This window comes from Palaemon carinicauda, chromosome 1, assembly GCF_036898095.1.
Source record: "Palaemon carinicauda isolate YSFRI2023 chromosome 1, ASM3689809v2, whole genome shotgun sequence".
NCBI classification, from domain to species: domain Eukaryota; kingdom Metazoa; phylum Arthropoda; class Malacostraca; order Decapoda; family Palaemonidae; genus Palaemon; species Palaemon carinicauda.
Window position 1 is genome coordinate 112897421 of NC_090725.1, and position 27718 is coordinate 112925138.

General features: G+C 42.7%; 1 protein-coding gene and 1 pseudogene across 2 annotated transcripts; both read right to left on the bottom strand.

Annotated features, from left to right (window-relative positions):
* LOC137650999 (ataxin-10) lies at positions 1-27718 on the bottom strand. 2 transcript variants are annotated; one of them, XM_068384140.1, is made up of 10 exons: positions 27609-27718; positions 25427-25571; positions 23647-23815; positions 23225-23457; positions 22002-22100; positions 19544-19814; positions 19118-19177; positions 1949-2048; positions 1290-1474; positions 1-266 (listed from the first exon to the last, which is right to left on the bottom strand). In XM_068384140.1, exons 2-10 carry the CDS (start codon positions 25552-25554, stop codon positions 27-29), a joined length of 1485 nt encoding a protein of 494 aa, XP_068240241.1. In that variant the 5' UTR covers positions 25555-25571; positions 27609-27718; the 3' UTR covers positions 1-26. The 2 variants fall into 2 exon arrangements, with proteins under 2 accessions (XP_068240241.1, XP_068240247.1); XM_068384146.1 differs by having other exon boundaries at positions 27501-27630.
* LOC137659335 (5S ribosomal RNA) lies at positions 7408-7526 on the bottom strand (annotated as a pseudogene).

Here is a 27718-nt window from a genome sequence, read left to right on the forward strand (position 1 = left end):
AGGTAAACCAAATTTATTATCAGGTTCTACTTATCACTTGAAAAATTTGACTTGTGGACAGCCACCATGCCATCCACACGAGTTAACTGCATCTCCTGATTTTCTGCTGTGCCTTTATATTCTAGATTTTTCACTATCGCCTGATTTTCTAGATTCCCCTCCAAGAGGTTTCTGATGGCATATATTGACACTTCTTTTATCCCTGGATTCCTGGCGTCAAACTGAGAACTCTCTAGTATTGAGATTATGCCGTTCAGATCTCGAACCTGGGGAAAATACAAAGCATGAAATGAAAAAGGATAACATGAAATAAAATAAGACTCTTAGTAAAGGGTAGAAGGTTATGGGTAAAAATGTATTCAGTAAAGATAAAATAAGACTTAGTAAAGGATAGAAGGGTATGAGTAAAAATATATTCACTACAGTTATTTCACTTGATGCCATCCTGAAATAAAATTGCACACTACTACGTTTGTAAAAATTCTTTATGATGGCAATTTTTATTTTTTTAAATGATTTCTTATAAATCATAAGTTCTAATTATTAAATATTTTGGCTCTTATCAAAATTTTTCACTCTTACTTAAAAATTTTGTCTCATTTTATACTGGTAAAATGACCATGGAAAGTTACTTAAAAGACTTGAAGATCTATGCTGAATTGTGTTGTATGTAAACCAATTTTCAAATTCATGGGGGGAATTTAAGTAGTGATTGAACTCTAAGATTGATTACAGTATTGCACTATACAATGAGAGAAACTTTACTGCTGTATATTCATAAGTTGCTGTATACATATCTAAAGACTGTGATTGATTAAGGCAATTGAGTTTGTTGCTTGGGTGATTTATCAAGATTTATTAGTCAACCCAAGTTAAACTGCAAAGTAACTGCTATGATTATATACATTAAGTAAATCTACCATAGCTCTAATCAAAATTATTATATTAGAGGGACAGTCCAAGTAGGAGAGGTGTTAAAAACAATTCAGCAAAGAAGACTACAGTAGTTAGGGCATGTCATGCGGAGAGAAGGAGATCATGCGTGCCAAAGGGTCATGGAGATGGAGGTTGATGGGAGGCAGAGGGGTGGTAGGTCAAAGTTCAGATGGAGAGAAGTAGCAAATCACATTTGATAAAATGGATTAAGAGAACAGGATGCCAAGGAAAGAAGAGAATGGAAAAAACTTGTACAAAACAGCGACCCCATCTAGAGATGGGTAAAGATTGCAGATAAAGAAGAGGAGGAGCCATTATTGAAATTTTTCAGAAGTTTAACCCAGAAACCTTACTTGATCTTGATTTTCCCTGTGTCTGTATACGAGGCTCGCAATAAGCCTTATGAGATCACGTTTAAAGCCATAGGCGGGATGGTTCTCTACTTTTATCCTCTGTTCCCCAGCCATGTGGTCCAGGCTCATTCTAGAGAATTCATTGCCTTCAATGTTTCCAATTTCATTCATGCATTGCAAAAGTGCTGAAAAAAAAAAAAAAAGACATGCCATATAAAACAGTTTTTCAATCTTCGCAGTGGTCTCTATTATCTAACCCTATGAAGATAGGAGGCTAACTGTAAACAGATTTCTAAAGATATAATTTATTTTAATACTTATCCAGTATTCATTACTCAACCATCTTGTGGGGATAAAGCAATAAGATCTCCAGCATATAGGTCACAAAAAGCCACTCACAGTAAAAGTATTAGTTATCAAGAAATGGGAGGGTTATTCATAGAAAAAAACTACTAATCCTCTAAGTTTTCAGTTTATCAACCAACGGTGCAATTTCAAAGCTTAATGCAAAATGAATTTTGGTATTAATATAAGAAATTTTGTTTAAAACCGATAAAATCTTATACTTTAAATCATTTAGATTATAGATTATTAGATAAAAGAATTTTCTCAAGTTTAGGTGTAGTTGTCAACATAACACCTTAAGCAAATAAACATACAAACAGTTGTAATCAGGAGGCTCTTATCTTCCTTCAGCTTTGGACCCCAGTCTTCAGATGCTGCTAATAAACAAATATAGGACAGAAGTCTTGTCACTACCTGGCAAAAATAGAGGGAAACATAGAATTAGAAATAATGGAATTTTGACAATTTTATTTCTATACTCACTCGAAGGTTGCTAGTGTTGACATCTATGATAAAAAGTAAATTTCCTGTTTTCCCTCCCATTAATAGCCTCAACCCCCACCCTAGTACAGGGTGTCTAAAATTTATACAACCCATTCAAACGTGTCATCAGCGCAAAGATGGTCATTTGGAATGTAACGTAAAGTTGGAATGTAACGTAAAGAAATGCATCCTTTGAGGTAGACATCAAATCATATTATTTTTTTTTTTCCTCTTCCTCCTATCTGTAGCCAACTAATGAAGTCTTTGGGATTCTAGCTTTTATTCTTGATTGTGTAAGTGCTATTTTAGTCTGTTTTTATGTTACCATGTAGAATCACACCACTCTCTAGCCAATGGGGACATTCCCTACCCGAGGCATCACTCAAACCCCCTGACACCACCCAGCTTAGAGAACGTAGGGATCCTCACATCTCACACCTCACCAATAGAAACACTAGTGATTCTCGTCTTTATTCATGATTGTGCAAGGGATATTTTAAAGTATTTCTTACTCTTACTCTGAGGGCCTTGGACCAGGCTGATCCATTGCCGCTTTGACTGTTTGCCTCCAGAGAACCCTATCCTCCGAAAGCTCCATCCACTCATTAGGGTCTATTTCCAGGATGTCCAAAGTATTTCTATGTTGTTCAAATCACACAAAAAGCATTCTGTAAAAGTGTGATGTAGGTGTGTCGATCTTCAACCATTCTCAGTTCTCCCCCTCTGACTCCCACACACAAAGCCACCAAAACACCAGACGTGCAAGATGTTGAAAGCGCTATTTGGTTGAATATTTTGATAATAACAACTCTTAGCCTTCAAGCCTCTTCTCGACTTAGATGCAACTCCTTGCAAGTCTCTAGGACCAATCTTTAAATCAGAAAGATACGGTATAGCATTTGACTAAGGATAGTTTGACAATTGAACCCCACAACACAAATTAGGAATTTTAACCCTAATGTAGTGTTGGCCAAATAATACTTAACAGCCCCACCTGACCAAGCAAACTATTCATATTGTTAAACCTTTCATCTTAGAATTATTCTTAGCTCTGAAAGCAGACAAAAGCAATAAGGTTCTGCTATGTTCTTCAAAACCTACCTTACAGGAAAGAGCTTGTAGCTCACTAATGCGTTTAGTTGATGATAATCCCAATAGAAAAGTTTCAGCTGTGAGATTTTTAATACTTGTAGATAGATTCTTCAATGCCAGTTTTTTTAATGTAATACTATATTTACATGCCTACAATTTCCTTTGATTGCTGGACGTTTTCATCTGGGAAAAAGTTTAGCTAGGATAGATCCGATATGTCTGACCTTGTTTGTTCAAATCGTAGATGGTCATTTCTTCTCCTCGCCAATAGGAAAAGCATGTCTAATATTTCCACAAATCTAAAAAGAGTGTGTTTTAGGATCTTTTCTCTTATTCCTTCTCTTTCTTGATCCATCAACTTGTTCCTTCCAACTGAAGCCATTCCTTTATAGAGCTTGCACAATCTGAATCAAATGACGTTTCCTCCTCACAAGTCTTTTCTCTCCTTCTGTTGCAGTAGGAAGAGTCGTAGCGTCCTCCTACAGCTGGAAGGCAAGTCATCGTGGTCCTACTCCCTACTAGCCACTTCAAGTAATATGATTAAGAGATGAAGAAGGACTTGAAACTGTACTACAGATGGCTAGGTTCTAGATCCCAGCCATGAACTCCTGAACCAAGGTGATGGAAATCTTCTAAACTTCGGAATTAATTGAGACATGGAAAGCTATGCTGTTTCATACTTATTTCATCAGGGCTAGGATACCAGAGGAGTCTCAACAGGCGAAGCCCGAACTGCCACGTTGCCACGTGTCCCACAAGTTCGAGCGAGATCACTTGAGGGCCCGACAACATCGCGAAACTACTGAAATTTCATTTTAATAACCAGCAAAATAAACATTTAGACACCAGTTGACAAGAAAACTGAAATATTGTAGGAGATATGTTTTATCATCAACTAGTTAGTTACCCTCAAACCCTCAACAGCTACTGTAGATTGCATGGTAGTTCCCAGAGGGGAAACATTTTGTAAGAAGAAGAACAGGATATTTTTATTTTAGGGTAGACATCGGCACAGCTTCGGGTTGAAACAATATGAACATCAGGGGAGTTTCATACAAACAACAAGCTTTATAAAGCCTCACAATCATGTATCCCAGGCTTATCGAAAAACAGCTTCGGGTTGAAACGATATGAATATCAGGGGAGTTTCATACAAATAATAAGCTTATATAAAGCTTCACAATCATGTTCTATCCCAGGCTTATCAAACAACTGAATGCGCATTTATTAAAGAAAAATTAATAATTGAAAAATATTTATCACATTCAAAGCTATTTGCACTAATATGAACAGTTGAAAATGACAAATTCGAAGATAATTTGTATTTTTCCTAACCATACAAACCTTAGCTATTTACATTGGGTTTACCTTTTAGCGTAGCTGAAATGGCGAGCCATTAGAATTTAACGAGGGTGTAATACCCCCGTGCTAGCTAGCGGGGGGGGGGGGGGGGGGGGGAGTGGTAGCTAGCTACCCCTCCCCCCCCCCTCACACACAGGTGAATGCTCCACTTTCACTTAGAGGTAGGACTTGTCTTGGGGGACAGGGCTGGCGGGCAAATATATGTAAATAGCTAAGGTTTGTATGGTTAGGAAAAATACAAATTATCTTCGAATTTGTCATTTGTTCCGTAACCGAAATACAAACCACGCTATTTACATTGGGTGACTTACCCCTTAGGAAGGGTGGGAAGTCCCCAGCCATACTGGCTTTGGCTTTACCCGGGGACTCAGAATCCGAGTGAGTCGCACTCGAGAAAAGGAGTCCCTGCACCTCACAAGTTCCTTGCTCCGCAAGGAACCGTGTGGCCTACATAAGCTTGTGTGTGAAGGAAGAAGTGTGACCCGTCCTAGGCAGTTGACCTGGAGTTCCAGAAGGAACTCTGGGTTAGGACGTTCCCAATACCCCCTCGTCAGGGTATGGGGGACGCAACAGTATTGACTCAATACTCGGAACACAAGGAAGCATGGTTTACCTGCAGAGGTTCGAGGTCAGCTATGCAGAGACCAGGATGCTGCTTCCCAGTAGAGGGGAAAATGAAGAAAGAAGTAAGGGCCAGACATACTTCTTTCGTTCATGCAGACTAAAACCTGATAACAATGCCCTCAACCTTCTGCTACCTGTCCAAAAAGGAGCCTGAGGTTAGACCAGCTGTTGTGTAGCCACCACAGAGCGATAGAAATGTATCGAAACTCCTGTGGGTCACGCCCTGCAGGAAGCGGGCTGCGAAGGTCATTAGACGCTTCCAGACTCCAGCTTGTAGCACCTGCGTCACAGAGTAGTATTACTCGAAGGCGAGGGACGTTGCGATGTATCCGACATCGTGTTGTAGGGCGACGTGACGGGGGAGGGTCTGGATTCAGGTAGAGATGAATGTCCTTGAGTCCGAGCTGAAGAGGTATACTGGTAACTCTCCCCCGTGTCCTTCTTGTGCTCCCAACCCGGCTGCAACTGAGGACAAACTGCAGCTGTTCCCAAAGCTAACCTCTCGATTCCTTTACTGGCAAGAAGGAGAAAGTTTTGGGTCATCAGATATAGAATGGTGACTCGAAATCTTGAAGGAATTGGACCGAAGGCCGGGACCCCAAGATTCTGAGTCTAGCCAACAACTCAGGAGCGAACCTGAATGTTGCCTTCCCCCATTCCTTAGAAAGGGCGGTGTCATAGGAGACCAAGAAGATTGCTTACACACTGGCCGCGGCCAGAGTGAGCAGGAGACCCAAGACGGAATACGATCAGAGGCCTGACGTAAAGGGTCTTGAGAAGATCTCTTAAGGGACTAAAAAGTCCGAGCCATGCTCCATGTTGGAGGTCTCACTCCGACTAGGGCAGGGACGTTCGCAGCTTCGCATGAGCAAGGAAAGGTCCAGCGAGAAGGAAAAAGTTATTCCTTTAAGCCTGAAGGCTGAGCGACAGGCTTTATTGCCGAGAGCGGAAAGGAGTTTCCCCCCGCCGAAAGGCAATAGGTTCGTTATTGCTGGAGAAGAGGCCTCAAGGGAAGAGGTATATCTCCCACGACACCAACCACCGAAACTCTCCACTTCGTCTGGAAGACCCCTGCGGATGACTATCGCAGATGACGCGACCTCCGTCCCTCGACTGTAGCGGGTTGTCTCTTCTTGAGGAGGAGGCGTAGTGTCTCCAGACATGAAACCGAAGCGACGCCCCGGCTCGTGAAAGATGTTGCAGTTTGGTTGTTCGAGAAGCCTGTGCTGTGGGAGAAGCTCTCCCGGGAGTTCCGTCAGGGGAAGCAGAGGGTCTGGAAACCGTTCTGCGTATAGTCCCAGTGGAGCTCTCAGGGCCATTGAAAGGTTGACAGACAACCTGGTCTTGTTGAGACCCATTCTCAACAGACAACAAAGGAGGGAAGACGCAGGCGTCGATGTTGTCCCACCATCACCGGAATGCATCTTGCCAGAGTCTCGGGGTCTGTGACTGGGGGGAAGAACAGCGGAAGCTTGAGGTTCCAAGCTGTCGCGATCAGGTCCCCCAGGCCAGGACTTGCTGGTTACTCAAGGCCAAAGACCCCCAGGTACGCTCTCTCTACGAGGCTCTGCTCGGATAGTCAGAGAGAACATTCCTCTGCCCGGAATGAGAGAGCCGATGATGGTATTGAGAGGATCTCAAATCATCTCAGTATCTCTACTGCAAGATGCGAAGGTAGAAAATGCGTCCCCTGTTGGTTAGAACACGCCAGTACCATGAAGTCGACGCGCACGGGGCGACTCGGCAGGAGCTGTAGGATCTGTAGAGGGGCCAGACTACGGCCCCTAAGCCTGCCTGAATGATGGAGAGGTATCCTTCAGGTCCTGACCATAGGCCTGGACCAGAACATGCCCCCCCCCCCCCCCTTTTCTTTGACGAGTCTGAGAACAGCATCAAAAATGTGGGGAAAGGACGAGAATATCCACTCCCATCAAGAGGTTCCATAGGTCAACACACATTGCAGGTCTAATCGTTCCGCTGGTCCCATAGGGCCAGAAAGTCCGGTTAATCGTTGCTTTGAAACCACCGGAACTTGGGCAGCCCCACAGGGAACTTATCCTGAGGCGACCGTTCGGAACTTAGACGGGACAATGAGGAAAAGAGCACTAGGAAACGTTCCAAGGTAGGGCTGCAAGCTCTGCTTGACTGAGAACAGGTACTGCGACTCTCCTCAGCCTTGCCACAGTCAACTGAAGGGAAGGCTCGGAGGAGGCGGCAACAGAATCTGGCGTCCCCAGGCGGACACCCATCCAAGTACCGACCAGACCCGACATTGCTTAACCTCGCTGGACGGACGAGAAGCGGGGTTTCCAACGTGGTAAGGCCGTTGACTCAATATCATGGCTAGATACTCCAGATGTTGAGGCAGAAGAAGAGAAGGCTCCTAGCAAAATACCATGAACCCACACTCATGGTAAGCATCCGGAAGCTTGTCCCGACGCTGAAGAAGGTCGAACCCGAGCCTACCGGAGTTGACCAGACCTCCAAAAGGTGAAGGAGGCGGAAGCCTTCACCTGAGCGGCCATGAGGAAAGCAGGGAGAGTTCTCTGGGGAAAAACCTGCGATGCCACGGCGGGATCGCCATAAGCAAGAATACCTGTAGTCTAGGCTGAATTCCACGAGCTTCCTGGAAGATGGATGGAATGGAAACTGAAAGTACCCGTCCTTCCGATCCAGGGCCTAAGGAGTCCTGTCGCCTCGTTACCAGTCTCCTGTAGTCTAGGCTGAATTCCACGAGCTTCCTGGAAGATGGATGGAATGGAAACTGAAAGTACCCGTCCTTCCGATCCAGGGCCTAAGGAGTCCTGTCGCCTCATTACCAGTCTGATCGATTCTGCTGTTCCACGCTGGACGAAGTTTGTTCGACAAACTTGATCAGAGCTGAGAGGTCAACTACGGAACTCCCGTCTCAGATACTTCCTTACAAGAAAGGATCGACTGAAGAAGCCGGGGGGTGAAGCCGTCGACGATCCTATGGAGGACCTTCTCCTAAGGCATGGATCATTCTGCCCAAACGGGCAAACTCTTGCCGACCCTATGGCATAGAGGTTCAGAGACACTGAATTCGCTGACAGAGATGGGAGGCGCGATATCCTTGGCTGATCACAGAGATCGTGCAGGAATGGGCATCGGGAAGCTGTCATCCGGATGAGTAACCTTAGGCATCCTCCCAGCGTGAAACCTGCAAGGGGGGGGGGGGGTAATCCTAGAGTTCGTGAACTCTGCCGGTCCCTCTAGGACTATGCCCCCCCCCCGGGAGAGCCTCCCGTGCCACCTGTTCCTGACAGGAGGGAACTGCTATTGGACACCTTGTCTCAGTTGTCGCAGCCGGTCCGATAACTTAGGCCGACGTGGCTGAAAGAAAGAGGTGCTGGAGCCCTGCAGGGTCTGGAAGAAAGCGCCTTGGAGGAGTGAAAACGGAAGTCGACTTCCTCCGCACAACCGCTGTCTATGTCTCTGTCCTTGGGGTTGGTAACACTGTCTCGGTTTGTAAACACGCATTGTATGAGCTCTCTATACAATGAGTTTTTGTGCAAGTTCTAGCGATACTACACCTTTCACCGTGCTATATAAGTTACAGTAAGACTCAGTGACCATTTTAGTAACAACAGTGTGTATATAGGACTTTTATACTAGTCTGTGGTTAAGATATAAAAACTCATACCCCGTGGCATACCCACTCGGTCGGCGGCGCCTCAGTTCGCGCATGCGCAGTGTATGTGTGAGGTGGAAGGGCTGCTGCTTCACCAAAAATGGCTTACTCCGGTCCAGCCTCTGTTTCTGAGGTTGAAAATGATCTTCACCTGTCTGATGCTGAGGATGTAGATATGACTCATTGGCCAATACTCACACATTCTCTTCCTCACAAGCCCTCCAGTACTGTTGCTAATACCCCCATGAAGCGCCCAGTGGATTATGGGTCAGATACTAGCAGTGCTCCACAGTCTCCTGCTGCTAAAACATCCAAGTGTCATGAGTCTTTCACTAGACAAAAGAGTGATGTCACTCTGCCTCACCCCCCTACACGACATGCTTCCTCTGCTACCCCAGCTTTTGTTCCCCGTGATGAGTATGCTAGGTTGGTCTTCAAAGAAAATTTGAGCACTGACACTAAACTACGATGGCTGACTGAAGTAAACAAAACCTTCAATCTTGATAAGGAGCTGGCAGAGGTGAAGATGTCTGCTATCACATCTAAGTTCGTATATATCGCAAGGAGTCGTGAGGACATCATTGGCAGGGTGAAGGGTGGTGAATTTCTGTCCATAAGCCTGGATATTCAAGATTCAATAGACAGACCCCGTAAGTATTTAACATATCTTATTACTCGTTACCCTAACCTTGCTAAGGAACTGCCTGGTGTATACAGTGCACGAAGATTTCTTCAAAATGGGAACCCTATTAATCGCATTGTCATCACATGGAGTCTACTAGAACCACCACCATCTGTCTATGAGTTTTCCTTCCTCCCTTGCCTCCCTCCTTGTGAATTACGCAGGATGAAGGATGATCAGCCCAACTGTTTCAACTGCTGGGGTACTGGCCATATCTCCCGATATTGCTCTGCCTCACCTAAGTGTGCCTGGTGTGCTGCAGCCCATTCCACACGCACCTGTCCATACCGTAAACCTGTTACTGATGCTTCCACCTCATTGTCAGAATCATCATCAACTCCAGAGACTGTGCATTGGAAATGCCCTCGTTGTGGTGAAGCAGGAGTTAATGTTTGGCATGGATGTTCCAAACGGTCGCGCGCTGCCACGCAGTCACTTCCACTGACGACACCACCACCACCACCACCACAACCAGTGTCAACCGTCTCATCATACTCTCCTGAATCAGCTGAAATTTCAAAACTTCGTAAGGCTGTTGCTGCCTTGGAATCACACTGTACAGCACTAACGACATGTTTTGATGCTATTGATGCACGCTTCGATAGCTTGATCGTTCAACAGGCTACCACTGCAAGTAACCTCGATACACTGGTCAAGGCACAACAAGTTCTTATAACCTCTGTTGCCTCACTTACTGAGAAGCTAGACACTGTTGCCTCTTGTCTTGAAAGGGTCAGTGGCCTCCTGCCAGCTCAGCCTCCTCCACTTGGTGCACCATCTAACAGTGCTGCTTCTACGGTACATGCTCGACCTGTCTCTCGCAGTGTTAAGGGTAAACTTCGCTAGACTCATGCAACTACATGTCCTTTCATGGAATGCCTTTGGAATTAGACAATACTCCAGACTGACTGCACTCAGGACATATGTTTATCGCCATCACCCACAAGTAATATTTATTCAAGAAGCCTTTCCTGGCGGTGCTCAGCCAGGTGACGAAGCTCCAAAACTCTCTGGCTATGTTTCATATGTACATCATGTCAGGAATGGTCTTATTACTTACATCCACTCTACTCTCCCTCATCAACGCCTTCGCTCATCAGCAGATATTAACATGACCTTCCAACTTTTTCAGGTTAAGATAGGTGATGGTCATATTCGATTATGCAATGTTTACTCTGCCCCTGGCCTAATTAACCTCTCAGCACTTCCTACACCTACAAACCTTGGCATGATCTACATGGGGGATTTCAATGCCAGACACCCAGATCTAGGTGATGTCTCTCCGATTCCCAACCGCAGTGGAGTTCCTCTGCTCAACTACATCCGTCGTTACCATTTAACCCGTTGGGATACAGGGGTGGTGCCCCACACATCCGGGGGGGGGGGGGGGGGGGGGGGGGGGGCACTCTTGATCATATCCTTACATCTGGGCTTGTAGCATCACATGTCTCCTGTCATTCTGTTCCCTCGCTCTTTTCTGACCATGTTGCCTTATGTCTACAGTACGCAATACAGACTCATCCAAGTGACCCCTATCATCGTACCCGCATCACCATTCCACCCAAGTACTGCCCAACATATGTTTCATACATCTCCTCTGTCCTACCTACCTTTGATAAACACTCTCCAGAACACCTGTATAATTCTTTGGTAAAAGCTACCCATGACGTCTATCAACTATATATCGCCAGACCTCACATCAAAAGTCATCTTGTTGCCCATGCTTGGACCTTGGATCAACGCATTATGCAAGCAGAGAGAGTTGCGGCCGATGCTGGCCTTGCCTTTCAGACACAACCGACACCTAATCATCTACTTCAATATCAGCAGGCGAGGGATGATTTAGTTGCTCTCCAGAAGTGTGTCTACACTGAGTCGTGGTATAAATACACTGACCTAATTAACCACCAGACTAGCGTTGGGACCATGTGGCATCTCATTAAAAGGACTGTCAAGAAAAAAACCATACGTGCACTTCATCACAGTCCACAAGCATATGCCCAGGATCTCATCACTACTTGGTCAACCCAGTCACGGTCCAGTAATCTCCCTGTACAAATCCAAGAAGCACTCTCTTCCCAGAGCAATTTACGCAACCTTCGTCTGATGGCTGCATTGTTGGAATCAGACGAGGAGGACAAAGAGCTGATCACCGAGGATGAGCTGCGACGTGCTGTTATGGGAAATAAAAATTCTGCTCCTGGAGATGATGGCCTTACTTATCAAGTGCTTCGTCTTCTCCAGAAGGTTCCTGGAAATCCTCTTCTACAATTGTATAATCTTTGCTACCAACTTGGATATGTACCTGCTGCCTGGATCATTAGCACAATTATTCCTATCCCAAAGCCTGGAACTGATAAATACCGGCCTATCTCCCTCACCTCATGTTTTAGTAAAGTGTTTGAGCGTATATTACTAAACAGGCTAATGTACCGGTTACAAGAAAAACTTTCTCCCCATTTGTATGGCTTTCTTCCACAGAGGAGTACTCATCACTGTTTAGCTGAACTCTACTCCCGATTGTCCTCCAACAGTGTAGTTGCCTTCCTTGACCTCAAAAGTGCTTTTGATATAGCCAACCGGGATATAATTCTTGATCAGCTTGTCGAATTTGGTGTCAGAGGAAACCTTCTGAAGTGGATAAACGGTTATCTCAGTAACAGAAAATCGCGTGTTTTCTTCAAAGGTGCATGTAGCTCCTATGAAAATTTTGAGCTTGGCACACCTCAGGGCGGTGTATTGAGCCCATTTCTTTTTAATATACTTATGCACCGTGTACTGTCTCTCCTCCCTGCTATCCCTGGAACCACTGCAACCTGCTATGCTGATGATGTCTGCATCCACTCCACTACCCCTCGAGACCTTCAACGTGTCCTTCAAGACTTCTACAGGTCCTGTACCTCCTGTGGCCTCATACTCTCCCCAGAAAAAAGCAGAATCTTCTCTGCGCGGAATCTCCGAGACCTGCCAGTGTTCACTACGGGTGGGAATATTATACCTCACTGCACACAGTATACATATCTAGGTGCACCAGTCAGGATCACCCCTGCTATACCCGCACGACAACGAATCCACCCCATGGTGAAAAACCTTCTTGATCGACTGGAGCCTCGCTTCACTCCCATCAAGTGGCTTGCGACCAGGGCCACAGGTATATCTATCCCCGTGGCTAAAACCCTCTATATCCTCTTCCTGAGGTCAGTTGTTGACTATTTATCTCCTGCTTTAATTCAATTACCCAGACAGGCATTACAACCACTAGAACTGTTCCAAAATAGGGTAATGAGGTTTATCCTAGGTTGCCCTCCTTCCACTCGGATAGTCAACATGCAGACCGAACTCATGTTACCTCCATTAATAGAGAGAATTTATGCCAATGTAACTTTGTTTTCTGTTAAATGTCTACACTCTCCACAATTTACTCCAAACTTCTCTGCTGTCCTCAGAGCATCACTTGATGAAGATGCACCAAGACCTCAACTCCGGCCAGGGGGCCATAACCTAGTTAGGACAGTATGTGAAAATCTTCGACACCTTGATATTGGTGTACCTGAGCAAGCTGTCATCCAAGATTTGCCACCATGGCGGGTTCCTATTCCTGCTGTCACTTTCACACCAACCTCTAAAGATGCCCATACCAGTCTACAGAAACAGCTGGTTTTGGAAACAATATCCAATGTGTCAATTTCAGTTCCTGCAGGACACCACATCTACGTTGACGGCTCAGTACAGGCAGATGGAAGTGCAGCATGTGCTATATTCTCCCAAACTTTAGAACCTCCTGAGGGTGGGTGGCATGGTCGCAGGCTGCCAAACTCATCCAGTTCCACTTATTGCGAACTTCAAGGTATATGGGATGCAGTAACTCTACTTGTTAGAAGAAATGTGAATGGATTGGTGATCTGCGACTCCAAATCTGCACTCCAGGCACTGACATCTTCTAGGCCCAGCTGTGGCCGTGTTGTGCGAGACATACTGTGTCAACTCGCTGCTGCTTACAATGCCTCACTTGTCGTGTCTTTCATGTGGATGCCCTCCCATATTGGGCTTGCTGGGAATGACATGGTGGACAGTCTTGCTAAAGCTGCCTGCACACTGGACCTTGATGACAGAAATGATGAGCCCTCACTTCGCTGCCTTAAACATAGAATATTTTCAGCAGCTTTTGCTTGTACAGTACAGCGCAGGGATGCAGAGAGGGGCACTAGTGTTTCCATACAACATCATGATAACTTTCTGCATAGCCGTCACAAGTACCGGCGTCTTGGACTCATGGTGCGTAGGCATAATGTCGTAAGTGCCAGGATAAGGTTGGGATATCGTCCTGTGTGGCAGGTTGGACAGACACTAGATATACCACACTACACCTCATGTAAACTGTGTAACCTTGCTAATGCCAATAACCTTGAACACTACTGTCTTCATTGCCCCACTGTCAGGAATCTGTTACCTCAAGGACAAAATTTACTTCAAACCTGTCAATATTTACTCAAAGATGACCACCTAGATGTAATTTTGACTCGTCATCCACACTTTGGTGGCTGCTAAACTGTCTGTTGCAGTTGTTGTGATAATGGAATACGAACTCATATATGTTATTTTTGTGAATGATATACTGATGATGCAATGCTGTAATTTTTTTTTTTGACTCGTCATCCACACTTTGGTGGCTGCTAAACTGTCTGTTGCAGTTGTTGTGAGAATGGAATACGAACTCATATATGTTATTTTTGTGAATGATATAGGCCTACTGATGATTCAATGCCGTATTTTTTTTTTTTTTTTTTTTTTTTTTTTTTTTTTTTTTTTTTGTAATTTCTGATATACTGTATGTAACCTTGTTTGACGTCGTTGGTCGTAATGAATTTATTAAATAATCGTAAGTGCCAGGATAAGGGTGGGATATCGTCCTGTGTGGCAGGTTGGACAGACACCAGATATACCACACTACACCTCATGTAAACTCTGTAACTTTGCTAATGCCAATAACCTTAAACACTATTGCCTTCATTGCCCTACTGTCAGGAATCTGTTACCTCAAGGACAAAAATTTATTTCAAACCTGTCAATAGTTACTCAAAGATGACCACCTAGACGTAATTTTGACTCGTCATCTACACTTTGGTGGCTGCTAAACTGTCTGTTGCAGTTGTTGTGATAATGGAATACAAACTCATATATGTTATTATTGTAACTGATACACTGATGATTCAATGCTGTAATTTTTCTTTTTATGTTGATTTTTGATGTACTGTATGTAATTGCCAATATGTAACCTTGTTTGACGTCTTTGGGCGTAATAAATTTATTAAATCTCTGTCCTTGGGCAAAAACAAACTCTTCTCAAGGATGGAAGGGTGTCTGAGGTTGTCAACATCCACGGATGAGACACCCGAAAGGAAGCCCTCGGTTATTGCGTCCAGATGGTCCAACATCGAGCTTGCCCACAAGTTCGAAACTTGACGACGAAACGCCAAGGTGCTTGAGCCCGAGAGGAGGAAAGTACCCATGACCTTCCTGTAGCTTCCTTGAACAAAACCTAGGGTCGCAACCAAGGAGGGAAAGGACCTGGTAAGCCCCTTTCACGAGATGGAGAAGAGGAAGGGGTAAACCAGTCACCCCTTGGCCGAAGGAGAAATCTCGAACGGAAAGCCCCCTGGCAAAACCCTTCCAGGGAATGACGGGGAAGGGCTAACCCAGGTTCTGGAAAGAAGAAGGTTGCCCAGACCTCCCTGAAGATTCTTCCTGCTCTTGCATGTGCCATGCTCTGCGTTTACGGGGTGAGGCCGTGTTCTGGAAATACGCTCCAGAAGACTCGCCAGGCTGGCCATGCTGCGAAACCCCAACGGGAATCGCGGTCGCAATCGCCCTGGCGCTCGCGCGATGGTAAATCAATGGTTTGCGCGTGGCCGAACGTGAAAGCGCCCATGCGCGGGCACGCAGGAACGCAAACGAAGGTGAGCGAAGGAGCGCAGAAGGAGGGCGAGCGTGGTAGGAAGGGCGAGAGCTGGTGGTCGGCGAGCGATAACCCATAGGCGAGCAATGGATACTGCAAGAATTAAGCCGACGTTCGTGCGATGAAACACCGTCGGTCCGCGCGACGGAACACCGTCGGTCCGCGTGACGGAACACCGTCCGTCTGCGCGATGGAATACCGTTGGTTCGCGCGTGGGCGAACATTGGAGAGCATGTGCGCGGTCGCGCATGAGCTTAGGCGTGCAGGCACGTGGGCGTGCGGTCGCGCGGGCATGTGGGTGTGTGGACGCGCGGGTGAGCGCAGGCGGTCAGGAGACCGATGACGCGTAGGCGGGCGATGGCGCGTTGACGAGCGATGGCGCGTTCTGGCGAGCAATAGCCCGTAGGAGAGTGAAGGCGCGTTGGCAAGCGATGGCGCGTCAGCAAGCGACGGCGCGTTGGCGAGCGGTGGTGCGTTAACAAAACGCTAACGTGCAGGCGAAGAATCGCGCGGGCGCATAGGCGATTGCCAACGCGAGAGAGACTAGTGATGGTTAGCGCGCATCGCGCTAACAGAAGGTGCGCAGGTGCATCAGAAAGTGGAGCGCTGAAGCAAGCTGTTAATCAGGCGATCCAGACAGTCAGAAAACCGTTGGTGCGTGGCAAAAAAGGGCGCGCAGATGTGCGCTGGCGATTGAAGAAAGCTGGCGCACAGAAGGACAGAAGTAAAGGTGAGCGCTGGCGAGCAGGAGGAAGATCTACGACAAGACTCAGCTACCGGAGATCGTGGTCCACAGCAGGCGAGCGCTAGATCGCTACTGATGGTGTCCAGGGGAACTGACACGCGTGGCAGATCGATGGCGATCGTTGACTCGTAGGAGATCGCTGACGAGCAGGTGAACGTTGACGTTTCTATGGTCGCTGGCGAGCTGGTGGTCGCTGGCGAGCTGGTGGTCGCTGGCGAGCTGGTGGTCGCTGGCGAGCTGGTGGTCGCTGGCGAGCAGAAGGCAACGCGTGGAAGCCTGTGCGTAGAAGAAGAGTCCAAGACCTGAACCGAAGTTCTAGATCGCGAGGGCGAATGTGGGCGCACAGGGCGCGTAACAGGAACCAACAGGAACAGCAGAGATGATCAACATGAGAGAGCTGACGAACAGGAGAGCGCTGACGAACAGGAGAGCGCTGGCGAACAGGAGAGCGCTAGCGATCAGGAAAGCGCTGATGAGCAGGAGAGCGCCTGTGCACTAACACTGAGCAAGAGCAGGAGAGCGCCTGTGCGCTAACACTGAGCAAGAGCAGGAGAGCGCCTGTGCGCTAACACTGAGCAGGAGAGAACACAGCAGAAGGGCGCGCAGGGGAACCCTGACACGCAAGGGAAGAACCCCCGTCGGAGGCAACCCTTTGCCCCGAAGGGATCGTTGTCCGTCGGGAGACTGATGTCCGTCGGAAGACCGTTGTCTGTCCGCCGGGAGACTGATGTCCGTCGGAAGACCGTTGTCCGTCGGGAAGACCGTTGCCCGTCGGAATACGAGGTCAGACTGCTGTCCATCTGCACCAGGGGCAGAAGATCAAGAAGAAGGAGTTGTAGGCTGCATACGGAGATTCAAAAAGGCGCCTCTTAGCACCCTTATAGGGAGATGGGAGGCCCTTACGACGAGGCGGACGGTGAGCCTTACGGCAAAGGAGGCCAACAGCAACAACAGCAGAAGAATCCTCCGAAGAGGAGTCTCTATGAGTGTACTCTCTCACGAACGAAAGAGAAACACTTCGTAGAAGAGACTGGTCAGCCAGTGACCTAAAAGGAGCAATCCTCCGAAGAGGGGCTCCTGCAGTTGCCCAGCCCCTTGAGCGAAACTGCAGGTGCGACCGCTCAGCACCAAGAGCATAGTCGCACGAAAAAAAGGCAAGAGAAGAACCCCCCAAAAGGGAAAAAAACTCAAGCCTGGACAGGAAAAACTTCCCTCGGAAGGAAATTTATCCACCCAAGGAGGCGAGCCTCCTGAGAGTTCTAAAATGAACTGGAGAGCTGTCAATCGTCACGGGAGTACTTCCAGAAGAAGGAGACACGCCCCTGACGAAAATCCATAGGGGAGGCAGCAACAGCTGAAACCCCAGGCCTCAACAAGACAGCTCACACTGTTGCCATATTACAGAAACAAACTAGATCGGTAACTGTAAAAAAATAAAACAAAAAACATTAGTACACATTCATTCCCCCGGGAAGGCTTCGAAGAGGAATCCCGAGGGAAAGGAAACAAGAATTACACAACAGGCATGTGCCCTCACAACCACTTACACTCACGGAAGGAGAGCTGTAACCAACACAGAATTATAACAATTATAATTATGTAACTATGTAATTATGTAATTTAAAAATGAATGAACACTAAAGAAAGAACGAAAACCCCGAAAAGGAATCGTTCTACAAAGCTGAAAAATCAACAAATACAATTAGATTCATAAACTAATTGAGACAAAACGTACGGCGTAGCAACCCCCCCACACGGGAAGGAAGCTACAAAAGGCGTAGTAACATAGTAAAAGGGTGAACGACCTCAAGAGAGAGAGAGAGAGAGAAAGACCGAAGTCAAACTCGATCGCTACCCATAAAATTACACCATGGTGGCCTAAACTGCCGAGGGCTCCACGGAGATATCGTACACTACACACACAAAACTCTGAAAAGGAAACTTATTGATTTCTATACTCAAATATATACATAAACATGAGAAAATGTTTACATATATATTGAGTAAAAGAAAAGTAAGTGATTAAGTAAAGACAAAACAACAATGGCTGCCAAGCGAGGACAAAGACAGAGACGTCTGTCCATGTCCGAGCCAAAAGTGAAAGTGAAAGTGGAGCATTCACCTGTGTGTGAGGGGGGGGAGGGGTAGCTAGCTACCACTCCCCCCCCCCGCTAACTAGCGCGGGGGTATTACACCCTCGTTAAATTCTAATGGCTCGCCATTTCAGCTACGCTAAAAGGTAAACCCAATGTAAATAGCGTGGTTTGTATTTCGGTTACGGAACAAACTAATGTTAAATTCACTTTGTTCTGATACATAAATTTTTCAGACATGTAAGGTACTAATGAGATACAACAATATCACTCAAAATAAGCAGCTAAGCTTTTGTCCTGAAAAGAACCACGGTATTTCTAGAGTTTGGACTATAATTATAAAGAAAAATTATTCCATTAAAAAAAAGCGTTACCTTAATTTACATGTACTTTACAGCTACAGTATGAGAAAGAAGATTTCTTGTCTATTTCAAAGAGAAAGATAAAAAAATTGGTCCTTCTATTTGAACCACCAAACCCAGATATTCATAGGTGGCATGTCATTAAACTATTTAACACAATAATAAATTGTAATGACAAAAAAAGCTAGTGTAAATGAGTAAAAATATTCTTCCTATTTAAAACTTGTATACTTGCACAAGCTTCTTCCAAAAAGTAAAATATAGAGACAAATGTCATTGTAATATATAATTAAATAGGACAGTACAAAATTATTCAGATCATACGACTTCATAAATATTTTTGAGTAATGGACTACTACAGGAACTTTGAATTAAATGCATTACTTTGAGGTTTCAAAATACATAATGAAAGCTCTATATAATTGTTCTTACCAAGGCACTATCATCCTCAGACTCATTTGTATGAGTGCGTAGTATCTTATCTGCCCTGTTCTGGAAAAGAGGAAAAGCTTTGATTGTTCTGGTAGGTTTTTAAATTATCTAGAGACTGGTGACACTTAAATTCAAAGACTTCAAATTCCATGTTCATTACTTTTATCAATACTAAGGGAAAAAATTTAAAAATCAAAAGAACAAAGATATTTGATGCACATAGGATTAAAGGTCGTCAATATAAAATTACGTACAGTACCTTTTTTTCCAACACTTACACAGAAATTACAACAGAAAAACATTCAGCAGTAGATAGTTCCACCTCAAAAGTGAGAGTGATTTTATTATGGTAAGTCAATTAGATCTTAAGCTACATTAAAAGCTCACCAAAAAGATAAAGCAAATGTTACAGTAAACAATACTAACCTTGAATGTGGTTAATAAAAACTGAACTGATGAAGGCGGTACAGATCCACACTTTGAGCCAGACTTCCCCTCCAGAATATTGCTTAAAATATCCAGCAATAGTATTTGCTCATTCACAGATAAACTATTCCAAACACCACTCACTCTATTGTCAAAACATAACGTCAATTCGAGATTGTACAAGACGAAGCACAGTGTGCTCTCGCTGCTAGATTCTCCGCCTTTATATAGGCGTAACATATCACAAATAATATTGTCTACATCATCACAGCTGAAAAGAGAATTGAAAGGAAAGAGAAAATTATTTTTAAGCCAAGTTATTATTACTTGGTAATTAATAACTAAATAAGGATAAATTTCTTGTCTTCATTTTATCAGATGTCATGTTAGATGTTTACTATTAAGTATTCTGTTGAAGTTCTAAAGACCAGTCTGTTACCTGTATCAGCACAAATGTACACACGTAATTGACACTACTTTATCTATAATTACCAATTAAAAATTAATTTTACTGTAAAATTTGCTTCTAGGAATATAATGCAAAAGATTACAACACTGCTGATTCAAACTGAACTAGAAGTTGAAAGTAATTATAGTAACTAAAAAATCCAGATGACCATGCGGTGAGCAGCAATTCTTACTAATTATTCTAAAATTTTGATAAAAGATTTGACGGAGATGAATGATAAAAAGATAATGAAAATTAGAAATGTTCAATGAGAGAGTTAGATAAGAAAATCCATTAAAAATAATGAAAGGATTTCCCTAGTCAGAGAGAATACAGTGTACAAGAAAAAGAGACATAAGTAATGTAGTTGTGGTACCTTATAGTTGGTTTTCAGGTTATGATAAATGGATATGGCTTTACAAAAAAGAAATTATGAAGGGAAGGAAGTTGTGTAATTCTCCCCTAGTGAAGGAATAAAATGAACAAGCATAATATTTAAACCTAGATGCACAATGATAATTGTTGATCCTTCCTAAGCTTCCAAGAATAGGAGCAGGAGCAAGCCCCTCTCATCTTTCTCTTAGTAACTTTCCTCTCAGGTTTTACAAGCAGAGAAGTCAAGGTTTGAGTGACCATCGACAGCAGAGCTTCCCCAAGGGGAGAACTACAGGGGTTGCTCTGACAGGAACCGCAAGGCTGAGGGGTCACAGTCGCTGGGCACTGGGGAATCGGTAACTACTCGCATGTGTACTCATAACTTAGGGATTGGGGTTACTGATCCAGGGACTGTGGGAGCCATGGTCAAGCACGGAGGTTAACTTCACTAAAGCTACAATCACTGGTACAAAATACAAGGAAGAGTTTCCTGTACATATTGGATTGAGTGCAGTGATCATCTCACACTCACCAACCCTGAAAAACCTTGCTGGGTCCAAGTTTGCCCTGCTTTAGAAACATATTCCCTGGGACAAAGCCAGGGGCATATGCCCAGAAGCTTCAACGAAAGGCAAACTCCCTTCACAGAGAAAAGTACAAAACAGTTTCTCTTGCATTGTCTTGGGCATTTCCAAGAATGACGTCAAATTAGCCTTATTTCTCCTCAAAGAATATACCTGTCTTTATGAGTGTGAATTTATCGCCGGTTTAGCCAAAAACGATGAGTATCCATCCTCTGACATGCATGCTTCATTTGATTTTCAACACAAATCAACCATTCAAAATAAAAAGTATGAGAAAAATGTTAAGCAGACTTTGATAGGTTGCAACAGTACATCTGTACTCCTTGCAGCCGAAGATAAAAGTGAAGAGTTTTAGACAGGAGAGAGGGCTGGGCTGGTAGTCTGCACTCTCCAGCTGTTGTTAACATCTGTTCAGTATTAACAATTTCAACCACCATACCAACTGTGCTGAATACATTTCCTATTTGAAAGGACAAAAGGTTTATATACATGCAAGAACAAATATCTTCCCTATATAATAAAGAGTAAGTTTCTTGCTATGTATATTAATATATCTTTCCTGTCACACTGAATGGCAGCCACTCTGAGACAACAATTTCCCACAAATTCCCCAAACTGCTGTGTGGTAGTTAGGAAAGGGGAAGGGGTGGGAAGTATTAAATCTGTGTGTGCATATCTAAATATTTAGCCATCATTTTTGATGGGTCTCTTAAACTACTAGAAATTCCTCAACTTACAAACTTGATAGGTTCCAAGAAGCTGTTTGTAAGTTCAGATTTGTTAAATTTTGGCCTAGGGTTGGCTTCACCTAACTCTCATGACTATAATTTTGAGCAGTTAATGTCAACAAATAGCCCGGTTTTGTATTGCAAATGTTGTCTTGCTTACTGCATTAAATTATATTATACTGTTTAATTACAGTATTTCATTATGAACTTTTAATACAGTATCTGAGATTTGTAATTTCAGTTGGATTTGTGTTTGCAAGTTGAGGACCTTCTGTAATGTTCATTTACCAAGCAATTATTTACATAATAAAGATTCCCCTTACCTGCATAAATTTTCCTTAAGATCTTCCTCTAAAAGGCAATTAAAAATCACCATACATGCCAAATACGATACGGTCTCCTCATGATATTGCAATAATGGTCTGAAAAAGAAATCTAGATCACCTTATCCCTATCAAACCTGGTAGATAAGCTTCATTCAACTCATTATGAGCATCCATAATAAGATTCTTTAAAAGGACTTATCATTTTTTAAATAGGGCTTAATGGTTTACATGCAACACAAATTTTTCACCAACTCTCAGATATATTTAATTATTATCAAGTATTATATCAATGCTCTAACTGGACAAAGATAAATCTAATTACTATTACTGTTGAAAACCTCATTGAAAGGAGGAATGAGAAAAGTATGAGGTAACCTCTACATTCTAAAACAATTTACAGCTCTAAAACATAGTAAAAGTAAAACCAGTGTACAGTACACTTACAGTTAAAACCCACTAGAACAGAGATAACCTGTAATTCACCCAGTCAAAAGATTAAAAAGATACCTTATCCCAAAACTCAAAATAAGGACCTCTCAAATATCATAATTCTTTTTCTTTCAGATTCTAGTACCATTCAGCAGATCATCTGTCTCCATCTACTTTTATCCATTGAATCCTACTCCGTCACACCAACGGCCCTCATACCTTCTCTTAGTGAATACATAAATCTCCTCTTAGACCTTCCTATCATCCTATCTGGCAGCTCCATGTGTAGTATCCTTCTCTCTACATACTGTACTCTACTGAGTAACCCTCTAGTATTATCTGTGGCTGAGGAGGTATAGTGTTGACCAAGTAAATCTTGGGATTGTCTGCTCGTAATGCATCTCTAATTTTACATTCCTTTTTTTTTTTTAGTTTTACTCTTTCCATATTGCAAGAATAGAAAATTAGAATACTGAAGCAAATACTTTTAAAAGTTTTCATACACAATAAAGTTCAAACTCTCAGCAAATGTTTTTATGTTGAATAGGCTAACATACGTCTTTTATAGTTTATATATGGAATATCTGTTTTGATGTTGTTAGTATTTTTAAAACATTTTATTTCAATTGATCATTATTTCTCATATCGTTTCTTTAATTCCTCATTTCTTTTCCTCGCTGGGCTATTTTTCCCCCGTTGGAGCCCTTGGTCTTATAGCATCTTGCTTTTGCAAATAGGGTTGTAGGTTAGCGAATAATAATAATAATAAAATGATACAAAACAACACTAACCGTAATAATGGAAGTAGATGAGGCCACATGATCCTACGTGTAGAAGTGTTAGCTGCAACTAAATTGCCTAAACAGGTAATCGAGGCTTTGGCAAACCGAGAAACCCAATTAACATAATCGGATTGCTGGCTCTCTTGTACGTCACTTACTTCTTTGATACTGCCATGCTTAGAAAGGAACGCCCACTTTATGGACGCCAATATCACATCTCGTAGTTCATCTGTCTCGGCTACCTATCGGGATTTCAACAAAAGTCTTCATTTACATCAATGAACAGTATTTAAAATATTACAACATCTAACATTTAATTCAAATAAACTAAATGCTAAAGTATATAAATATTCTTTCAGTGTGCCATTACATAAATAATTGAATACAGTATTCTCATAGTGAAAAACAGTGCATAAAACTTTCTACTCTACCAAGAGTTGTGTAGTTGAACAGTTGACGAATGCATTTCGTAAACAAAACAAAGCTTGTGTAGATACTTCCAGGTTATCCGAAGAAGGTATACATTCTTCCGTCCATTTACTTATCTCGCTATTTATTATGGTACATAAATTCCTTATTACATTTGAGTCCAATTCACTCCTGCATATGACAAAACATTCCTTCATGAAATTCATGATCTATACAAGTGTACTGAATAATCTTTTATTATTTTTGCATTAACAAAATTCTCCCTACAGTTTTCTATATATGATAAAAGTTAAATTACTTGTATTCTTTGGAACTCAACCAGTTCCATATCAAGAACAATTAGAAATAAAATTCATTTTATTCAAAGAAAACCCCCTGTATCCACCACAGCAATATCCTAAGTTGAACAGCGGGCACTAAACTCTGTGACCCATTATCTGTGACTGATGGGAAATAGTCCCCCAATTGATTGGTTCCAACCTAAGCATCCCAATTCTTAGGCAAGAAGACTTCATGAAATCATTGTAGTTCCCTGAAGTCCTCAAACTCTTTAGGGTAGACTGTACTCCAAAAAAGGGGCTACACTCTTTTGGCATGGTATCACTTTTACGTAGTACCTCCCTCATAGATTTGGATGCTAATTTTGTTGTTTTGCTAAAATGTTGTCTTCTGGCCAGGCTCTGCCATTCCAACCACCGAAGCATCAAGTAAACTGTGGTCAACAAGAAAACCCCCAGCGTCGGATACTGCTTCTAAATTTTTGAAAGCCACCTTGAGAAGCACAATAACAACCTCCTTTTGGGTTAGCGGGGAGCATGCGCTCAGGGAGGGATCTTTGGATCTCTATCTCCAATCTAGAAATGCTGCCAGGTTTTCAAACTCAATGTCCTCAAACAGCAAATCTCTATACTAGTCCCAAAAAACATTTGACTCTGGCCAGAATGCAGACCCATCACAGAGTTACCAGGGGTTACTTACTAAATCCCCTTCATCTACACCCATGCCAGAAGAATCTTTCAAGCCTTCAGCGCTTGGAAGGGAAGGAAAAACTCCTCCAGTACTCTTCTGTGGGAGCTGGGAACCTGAAGGCTCGTCAACAGCTGAAACCCTAGAACCGTAAAGAATAGACACCATTGGAGCACCAGAAGGTCCAGCCACAGCTGAAGGTGCAGGAACAGAAGAAATCAGTGCTGTTGGAAATTTCCTTGGAAACTATAACCTAAAGAACTAGCAAGGACTGAATCGTAAGGGCCCGAAACAAATTACTAAATTAAGTCAAGATGGAGTAGACAGGTCTGCACTGAGCACTTGACAAGGATTATATGAAATACTGGTTATAACTATGCATATGGTTAATATTCCTTCTGTGGCAAAATCTATTAAGACAAGTAAGTGGCACAAAAAGGAGGAAAAATTTCTTGTTGTGAATAGAGGTCAGGAAGCCAATGGCTTTGAGGATTTTAGTATGATGATTACCAGATAAGATTTATTGAAATTAAAGATAATTAACAGCCTTTGAAAAGGGCGCAGTTGTACATATGTACGTATTGGTGCTGAAGACAAGATTGAAAAGACTTCAACAGGAAAGGGATATATAATTGCCCAATTGCTCCACCTGTAGTTAACTAATGTATCTCATTAATTAATTAGTGACAGTTCCAGCTCCGCTGAAGACGTTCTCTATTTTAAAGGATAAAAGGTGTGTATACACATATAAACAAATAAAAAATAATGTAGTATATTGTACAATACCTTCATATTATAAAAGGTTAAATATCTTACCTATCTACATTTGCAAGTTTCTCACGGACCAGTTCCAGTTTTCTGATGCATTCGTCCAACGAATTAAGGTTTTGTTGTGTAAGTGACTCTTTGGTAAGTTCTAAAATCATTTGTGAATCAGAAGACATGATGCTGAAAGAAATACCTGTTAATAAATATAAAAAACATAAATTATTGCTTAATCAAAGACAAGCTTTTATTGTTGATTTGAATATATGAGACCCTACTTCACAATTGGTGGACTTCAAAGTTTAAAAAAAAGAGAAACAAGAAGACAAGAGTAAAAATCCGTGCCATTACAAAACAGCAAAACTAATTGACATCAAGTAAACTGTATTTCAAAGTAGAAAAAATAAAGCTAAAAATACCTTGGAATTTATGACAATCAGAAATTGCATAAGACTAGAAACATAAAATAAAAACTTATACCTCTGTTACCAAATTAATATTATGCAAAATTTAGTCAAAATCACAAATTTTTCAAGTAATTTACATTTTTTCCAAATATTCAAATCCGAGTCGTTTAACAGTCATCCTATCTCATGTTTTAGAGAGGGAAGCTTAATTTTTTAGCAAATATTCCAATTACACAAGAGTACAGTCGTACAAGGAATTAAGAATGTCGAGCATACTGATTATGATTTGGCATAATTAAGAGTGTCTCGGTTACATGTGATGGACCCAGCATTTGTGGACAGCATGACATCATTGCACCACTTGCTCAAGATTTTGGCCGGAAGTGAACAGACTTCTCTTTTATTGCATTTTGGTAATAAGTGGTTTATTGAAGGTTAGGGGCTGTAAGGTTATGTTTCTGTATTTTATTCACTCTAGGTTTCATACTAGTAACGAAAGAAAGTGGTTGGACAGTAAAATGAAAGAGAGAGAACAGGAACTGAAATAAAGTACCAGTATGATATATAAAAAGTACAGGTACGCTGCAAAGATTGTTAACTAATATGTACAGTGCAGCATGTGAGGTGCACTGACGATAATACCCACTGGTGTCCCCAGATTCTTTGTAGTTCATTAGGACAGACTGAAAAACCCCATTTTAAAAATGGAAACACACAAGAATACCACCTAACCTAAGGTTCCCTTCCTAACCTAGGAGCTTTATCCTTACTTACCGGGGGCTTTGCCCCTAAGACTCCTCCTTTTAGACTACCGTATTCTTAGCTTACCCTGTCCTAATGAACTGCATTTACCCCATAATAGATGTTCTGCAAGCGGGTCCCATATCTCTCAAAATTACTCATTTCCAATACAAATGTAGATGGTTGAGAAAGGCACAAACTTTCTTAGGAGCCTTTGTATATATCAGCGATCAGTTCCTACCGCATGGATTAAAAATGGATATTCACTAACATAAACTTTCCCCCCTAACCTAACTTACAATCCGTGTCCTTATCTACTTACCTAACGGACCCCCCTTATACTGCCGTATTTTAAGTTAGCCGTAATAATACATACAGGTAGCCGCTTTCTTACTTGCCAAATCAAATTTCTTTTTGAGGAAAATGTTTAGCTTTGTCTGAAATATGATATTATGAAGCTAGTTGTACTACTTACAAAATATGATTGTTCCGATGCGATATACAAACCTCGTAATCATTTAATATGGGAATTCGCTTCAGCGAAGCTGAAACGAATTCCTACATTAAATGATTATGGGTTTGTATAGCTATGAAAATAACAATTCAGGAAAAATTGTCATTTTAGTGTTATCTTGCCCGAAGTGAAGCCAGTTGGAAAGTAAACACGGGGTTGAAACTTTGTCATAAGGTAAGCTGAGGATATGGCACTCCTGGGGCAGGGGGAAGTGTGGTCATGTACCGGCATAGGAGTAGGTAAGGATACAGATAGGTTAGGTTAGGTGGTATTCTCGTTTGTTTCCCTTCTATAGTTATTTTTTCAGTCATAGCTTTTGGAATACTATAATGCCTAAACATTTAAAAAATATTGGGTTCCCCAGTTATTTGCATCACAACAGTTCAAAGTAACTATGAATACACCAGAAACATTTCTTATTTTCTTTAACAGAAATATTGTATTATAGTAAGTATTTCCTCACGTTTTGATTCCTAACCCAGTCCGTCCCAAACAACTACAGTATCTCCTAAATGAAGATGAAATTTGTTCTAGAAACACTTAATATTTAGGTAAATGTTATTTCAATTACTCTATTCCAGTCCTGGTTCAAGTTGGAAATGGCAGGCTATAATTTTAGAAGTATTTTTGTGTCGGACATAACTTGGAACAACAAAAACAGTAGTAATAGTAGTAAATGCA